The 7758-nt window shown below is 41.3% G+C and overlaps 1 protein-coding gene across 1 annotated transcript; it reads left to right on the plus strand.

Moving 5' to 3' along the window:
• Nucleotides 1-392: 392 nt before the first annotated feature.
• Nucleotides 393-7278, plus strand: LOC104616049 (28S ribosomal protein S36, mitochondrial-like; the record flags this gene model as incomplete). The annotated part of the gene is made up of 3 exons (XM_010288985.1): nt 393-456; nt 6164-6366; nt 7151-7278. Coding segments are annotated over 3 exons (285 nt in total), but the record flags the coding sequence as incomplete, so codon positions are not given.
• Between the last annotated feature and the right edge of the window lie 480 nt (nt 7279-7758).

Here is a 7758-nt window from a genome sequence, read left to right on the forward strand (position 1 = left end):
GGAACTAGTCAGTCTTGTCCAGACAGCTGAATAAATATGTACAGGCAAAGCACAGCTAGCAGTTCCGTGTGCTACAATTTTATAATTCCATTTATGCAACTGAGGTAGCAGTTTCTGCACGTGCATGCACACTGATCACTGTGAGAAAAGGAACAGAATGCTTCTTACTGCTCTGGACATTAGGGTGGGGGAATATTTTTAGAGGTGAAACTTCTGGGGTAATCATAGACCTTTAATAAGTAGTAAGTTTATCAGAGTGGTGGTGCAGAAAGCGGCAGTATAGAAGTGGTTGTTTAATGTGTTCTATGTTCAGTTTGTTAGTGCAAAGGTAATGTGTGTCTAGAATTATATTTTACTCTCCTTGTTTCTCCTACTACCTTGCCTTGTTCTAGGTAGTCAAGCCACATACTCCGTTAATTAAGTTCCCAGACAGAAAAAGTAGTCCTAAACCCAAAAGTAAGTATTTCATCTATAGATACAACTTGCGCCACATTTCTTTGCATTATATGTTTTATATAAGAACCAGTGCACAATTCTTCTGTTTCAACTATGCACCTCAGCTGATTTTGGGCAGGGTTTCTGAAACATAGTTGTGTTAGTTTGAAGGCAACTCTTTGATACTGTAACCAAAGTGGTAGGGAATTAAAATAAAATAGGGTTAGAAAATAGGTTTGTGAATTTGTAGCAAGTTGTAACTATAAGAACATTATGCACCAGCAATGCTGCTCGAGAACCCACCTAACCCTTCCCATCTTGATTTAATTATCAAGGAGTTAAGTGTAACATTGTGATCATGATATTATGGAACAAGTAGTTAGGAACAAGAAGGAACACCTCGGTCAGTTCGGTGATCCGGTGGGTAGGTAATTATTCATTCTATAGTCCTGTCTTAAAACAAAGGACTGTGGGGTAAATGATTACATATTGAGCCGACAGCCCGTGAAAGTCTATTGAGTGTTGCCAAGCTTAAGTGAACTTTGCAGGAAAGGTAATTCCGGCAGGGGGAGATCGCGACCACCGACTCAGAGACCACCCACTCAAGAAACCCTCCGACTCAAAAGATTAAGGAAGTAAAATCCCAAGAAATTATAGTGAGCATGCGTGGTCATTTACATGGTAGGCGAGGAATACTTAACCAATCATTGAATGGATACTTGATGAATATGTATTAATTTTGTAATCATAGACCTATAAATGTTTGACTTTTGAACTGATTGAGCGAACACGATTTAGGAGGAGCTATCCCCCGTGTTCCCGGCGCCGTGAATAAAGAATGCCTGCCTTTTAACACTACATTGGTGTTACGAGGTTTATTCCCGATTTCGGTGACAATACTTCCATTTCAGACTCTGTACAGCTGTGGGAATTGACATAATAGATGCTTGTCTATTTCTTGGTCAAGGCAGATTCACAAACATTGTTTTTCTAATATGCAAAGTCTATTTTTCCAAATACTAATATTTGCCAGAAATTGCTATGCCCACATCAGTTCAAAGCAGCTTTAAGTATTAGGTGATACTTGCAGAAATGATGTTGCATTTTCCTCATTTCTTCTTTTCTTAGTGTGTGCTATGTATGTGGTACTATGTATGTGGTATTTAAAATCATGATTATAGCTGGGATAGCTATCCCACTGTATAGTTTAAGAAGTATTTCCTTGTGCTACTAATTAATGCTGAGAAAAAATTAATTTCATTGCAATCTTTGACATTAATTTTTACACATATATTTCTGTTGGTATTTATAGGATTCCCAATACTGTTATATTTAAACACCAAAGTTTTATAAGCATTGTTGTTTTAATACTCCTTTTGAGTCGTCAAAGTATTTGAAACTGTCATGGTTTAACTCCAGCCAGCAACTAAGCCCCACACAGCCATTTGCTTGCTGCCCCCTGGTGGGATGGGGACAGAATCGGAAGCGTAAAGTGAGAAAACTCATGGGTTGAGATGAAGACAGTTTAATAGGTGAAGCAAAAGCCGCGCATGCAAGCAAAGCAAAGCGAACCAAGGAATTCATTCACCACTCCCCATCAGCACGCAGGTATTCAGCCATCTCCAGGAAAGCAGGGCTCCATCACACATAATGGTTACTTGGGAAGACAAATGCCATCACTCCAAATGTGTGTGTGTGTGTGTGTCCCCCGCTTCTTCTCCCAGCTTCATATGTTGAGCATGACATCATATGGTATGGAATATCCCTTTGCTCAGTTGGTGTCAGCTGTCTCTGCTGTGTCCCCTCCGAGCTTCCACTGCACCCCTGGCCTACTGGCTCGTGGGGTAAGAAGCAGAAGAGGCCTTGAGTTTGCGTAAGCACTGCTTAGCAATAACTAAAACATCCCTGCGCCATTAACACTGTTTCCAGCATGAATCCAAAACGTAGCCCCATACTAGCTGCTACGAAGAAAATAACTCTATCCCAGCAAAACCAGTAAATTTTCCACCCCTTATTCCATCCCACTTGTGTCATGCACAGGTACCATACTATCCAATACAACCTCATTAATCGCCACCCCCCTTGCCATACTTTCATACAATACATAGCTATCATTCCCTTAGTCTATGGACCATGCCTGTAAAATGTCTATAAAATGCCCACCGATGTCCACTGAGTTAATTTAATCCATGACTTTGGGCTCCATCTGTTATGGTGGTCACTCGGAACAGGAGAGGTGATATGTTGCATGATGTTTCTAGGCACCAAAGGTAGGTCAGGTCAGTGCTGCACTTGCACTGCTCTTGTAAGGCTTATCCTCTACTGGTTTGTGTGGTTCCTGCTATAGTAATTCCTATAACATGCAACTCAAACCATGGGTTACAACAATTTAAAGGTATTTCCATTACAGTCTCCACCTCTGGTCCCCTTTGGGCCACGTTATAGGGTTTAACATTTCAATGAACTCCTCCCCTTCCTCCTAGCCTGGGTAGCAACAAGGGGTTCCTGCTATAGTAATTCCCATAACAAGCAACTCACATGCTGGGTTACAGCAATTTAAAGGTATTTGCATTACCATCTCTACCCCTGGCCCCTTTGGATTGGACCATTGGGTTTAACATTGCAACAAACTCCTCTTGCCCCTGCTCTGGCTTGGGCTTATCCACAGACTGCAGTCCCATAGGGGTGTAAGTGGAGCCTTACCTGTCAGCCTCAGTCTCTCCAGTGGCGTGGACTTACCCACAATCACAGTTGCTTTGAGGCGTGCCTGTTATGGCATGGATTTATCCTTGGGCCACAACCGCTTCAGAGGTATACCTGCTGTAGCACAGACATAACCATGGCCACAGTTGCTTCAAGATGTATCTGTTCTGCTGTGGACTGATGCATGGCCACAGATGCTTTGGGGTGTCCTGTTCCTGTGTGAACTCACCCACAGGTCTCAGGCCCTTCAGCTTGAGTTCACGCTGGAGTTCCTGCCTGTCCACCATAGTAGTGCAAACCACAGTGATGTCCTGGCCAGCTGCTTGGCCATTGCTGTTTATCAGAGTGTTCCCAGGCACAGCACAGTAAGATGTAGGCAGTTGGGCAAACAGCAGAAGAAAAAGCAACCACTGATGAGCACTACAGTCTAATATAAAGGTAAGCAAGCCCCCTGGCAAGCCCAGGAGCCTGTAAACAGCAATAACAGCTATAAATTCGATCCAGCACATTCCAGTCAAATCTGTCGTTATCTCAAACCCTTTGAGCCCCATGTTGGGTGCCAAAAAGGACTGTTGCGGTTTAACCCCAGCCAGCAACTAAGCACCACACGGGCACTTGCTCACTCCCCACCGATGGGATGGGAGAGAGAATCAGAAGAATAGAAGTGAGAAAACTTGTGGGTTGAGATAGGACAGTCTCAACTGTCCCAGCTGCATCCCCTCACAACTTCTTGTGCTCTCAGAGCCTACTCACTGGTGGGGTGAGAAGCAGAAAAGGCCTTGACTCTGTATAAGCGCTGCTCAACAATGACAAAAACATTATTGTATTATCAACACTTTTCAGCACAAATCCAGAACATAGCACCATACTAGCTACTATAAAGAAAATACTAAAATAGGTGGTATCTTAAGACGGTCTGTTATGTTATTCTCACTACTTTAGAAATTATAACCATACCACATTATTTGCCACAGCATTATCACATTTGTGATTTAGCTTTTGTTTAGTTTATCTGTTAACATTACGAAGTATCTACAGTACGTATCAGTGCCACTTCTGACTTAACCTGTGAACTCTTTAGGATCTATGTTCTGTAATAACTTCCTGTCAAAATTTTGTATGTTCAGATAAATGCACCACTTCTCATGCCTGTGAATAGCTTTCGCAAAGGCTTGAAAATATTACTTACCTCTTGTCTTCTCTGCATCAGAAGATTTTTGTGACTATATCTTTTAAGTATGTTAGACTTTTCTACCTTAACCAGGTTCTGTCATCTCATTAGTAAATTGCAATCTACTTCATCTTGCATGAATGCTGTAGCAATAGCTGAGTTTCACTGTACCAGACTGTTGGTTCTACATAACCAGAGCCCTGCAGATCAAGACTAAGCTTGTAGGGCCAGCCATATTCTTTTACAGTATTGCTACTGCAACGTGATGGTCTCAAACAGGGGAGGGAAAAATACAGTAGAGACTATAACTGAGCTAAAGCCACAGCAGTATTAAATCTGATTCTGGGTTTTGACTGCTGATGTTTTTAATTGGCTAATGCATCTACTCCAACTGCACTTCACACTGAAACGTAGAACAGAGGAGAATCTTTGGTAAATCTCCTAGACATTTCTGTGGTGTATGAAACAAACTAGGAGAAACTGTTTCTTGTTTTTTCATTTATAAGGTATGTTATTTCTTGAAACAAAAATACTTTGCTCCCTGTTCAGAATCTGCTCCTTCTGATAGGCTCTCTTCCTTCTTCCTCTGTTCGGGACCTTCTGTTGTTCCTGTACCGCCTGATCAACTTGGGACTTTTGTATACAGTCTTCTGCCTGAGAACTTCTGAATATGCTGCTCAGTGGTGCTTTTTTTTCTTACCGATGATGGGTTGATCACACTGCAGCAGATGTTTGATGTCCCAATCCTGCCATTGACTCAGACTCACTATGGCTAAAACTGGCTCCTCTCCTTTTGTCCTCACTGATCTTGTTGGAGGCAGGAGGGAGAGAGGCAGGTGGTGCTGTGGTATTTTAACTCCTCACATTCTTTGACTTATCCAGTCTTGATGCTGCTTATTTTACAATTATATAGTCCCTCTGTCACAGCTGTTTGGGTGTTGCATTTGTCTTCCTCATTTTTCAGGAGCACTGAGAAGGACTTCCTGTGGAAGCATTCGGCTTTTATCAGGTGTTTGAACCTTATATATAAAGGTCTGAGTGCTTATGAAGTAAGCATATTGCTGTGAGACTCCATCCTGCCTGGTGGGGTAATTGTGTACTTCCATTGTAAAATCAGCCATGGTGGGACAGACGTAAGGTTCAGAATGCTGACTTTGACAGCCCTGCCCTTTTGTCATCTCTTCTCCTATCCTCAAACTCAAGGCAGCTTCTCTAATGTGAATTCCTTGAGCCTAGCTCCTGGCCCTCGCCTGTAAAGTAGTTCATGTGCTCCTTGGTCTCTGCATTTCATTAACATTGATTGCTGATGCCCAATGCTTGGTGGTCATTCTGCACATCATTAATAAAATTTGGTATGCCATTTTGTAATATAAAAAGTGGGTAGAACACTGCATTGCATGTCGTGGTATGTCATAGCTGTGAGCTTTATCTTTGTATAAGCCTCCACCTTTTTTCCACTTGTCTGGCTTTACAGTCGCAGTAAACAAAAAGCATCATCTCAGTGGATCTTAGTTATTTGTCTTAGTTACCTTTCTACATAACTGCCTCCACACACATATTTATGGTACTTTATGCTTTTTCCTTAAGTACAGCTTCCCAGTGAAAAAGCCTTTGTTAAGATATATGCTGATTTACAATTCTATTTCTAGACGCTTTCTTTTACTGTCAGAATTTTTTCGCTGTGCTCTTGATACATTTAACAAGAATGCAGGTTGTGAGAAGTAGAGTGTCTTAATTCTTTTAAGTGTTTGTTTTAATGAAGAAAATTGTCAGTAACTGGTTACTTTATTGGCTGCTCATTGATTTTACAGTCTTGTTATATCTCTGTAAATGGTTCTGCAATCTGGGTTTCAGTACAGGAATCTCTACAAGCAAGTGTGCCATCTCTCCATGCTTCAAAAGCACAGGAGTCTGTAGGAGGCAGATCACTGGCATTTCAAAATATCTCATCTGTTAGTAGAGTACAAGGTACACCCGACACTTCTGAATTAGCAAGAACCTTACCTCAGAAATACAGAAGGAAACTTATGTCAGATGAAGAGATTGAATTTATTCAAGTAAGTTTCATTTATTGGTGTGTATTGTCTGTATCTACCTAGCATTTAGCTGATTTCTACACCTTCTTCAGAGTTTCAGATATGGTATTGCATTGTAATTCTTGGTAAGGGTGCACTCCTAGCGTTCATGGCTTTGATGCATAATACCCAAACTACAAATTCTTAATACACAAGGTACCCAACTCTCACTAATCAGTAGCTTGTGGTGTTGCTGAGTGGAGAGAAACGGACTTAAAACAAACATGCAGATAGCTAGCCATAGTTGTAGCCTACATTAATCACTGTCACTACCTGTGTTGTAACAACTGTTTTATGTGCAATTTGAATGTACTGGACGGGAGCACAGGAGTCTGCTCTTAGACCAGCAAAGGCGATTTGGACTTTGATCACCTGGTGATCAAAGTCCAAAATAATTTTTTGTAAGTTATTTATTAGTAAGTTAACTCTTGTATTTCTAGCAGTGGAAACATTTTGTTCAACTTGATATAAATATTTTCTGCATATTTGCAAATAAGCATTGTACATGGAAGGCAAGAAAAACCTACTCTTGTTCTGTACAGTTCTCAGTGTTGATATTGTGGTATTCTCCCCTGAAAAAAGCAGAGCTGTTGCTGATAGATGCTGATATTTGACACTCTGTGCATGTTCTTACATAGTTTAAAAATCAATGTATAAATCTGAAGTTAAAACTAGAACTCTGTTCTTTTGTAATGGTGCAAAAGATTTGATCTCCATTGTCCATTCTTCTAGTGGACTGTATTAACTGTCCGCTTTTCTTTTACAGCGTGGAGGTCCAGAATAAGTATGGACGATAGTTCGTTGGCCACTGTTGAAGAATGAAATATTGCATTCACAATAAAGTCGTTTCCTTAATGTTATAAATGATTGTATACTAATAGCTCAATAAAAACCTGTAAGGGTGAGGAGGTTGGAAGAACACACTATGTATTGATTTGTGATTGAGGAGGATTTTCCTGAACGTACTTGATGTCTGCACCATTGGACTATTTTTCTCAATTAGCCATTTGCAAACTTGGCCGTAGAATCGAGTCATTTTATTTTTCTACTGAAAAAGATCTGGATGTCTTATCAGGAACGATTTTACAAGCAGGAAAGGGACACTGAAGTGATCTGAGAGATTACCGAGACGTTGTGGTCGTTCTGAACAGTGGCGTGGCTTCGGTCGGGCAGTTGTGTAGCAGCCGTCTTCCCAAGTGTCGGATCCGAGCTTTGGCGCACAATAAAAACAGGTTCTTCGGGGATAGTTTAAACCGTTAACTTCTGCAGCAGGCAGCCCTCTGCGTCCAGTTGCAGTGAGCAGTTCGCAATACACCTGATTGGAGGGCTTAACTTTCAACGCAACGGTAGCGGGCAGGTTTTCGACGCGTCAGA

Source organism: Phaethon lepturus, unplaced genomic scaffold, assembly GCF_000687285.1.
Source record: "Phaethon lepturus isolate BGI_N335 unplaced genomic scaffold, ASM68728v1 scaffold10096, whole genome shotgun sequence".
Lineage (NCBI taxonomy): Eukaryota > Metazoa > Chordata > Aves > Phaethontiformes > Phaethontidae > Phaethon > Phaethon lepturus.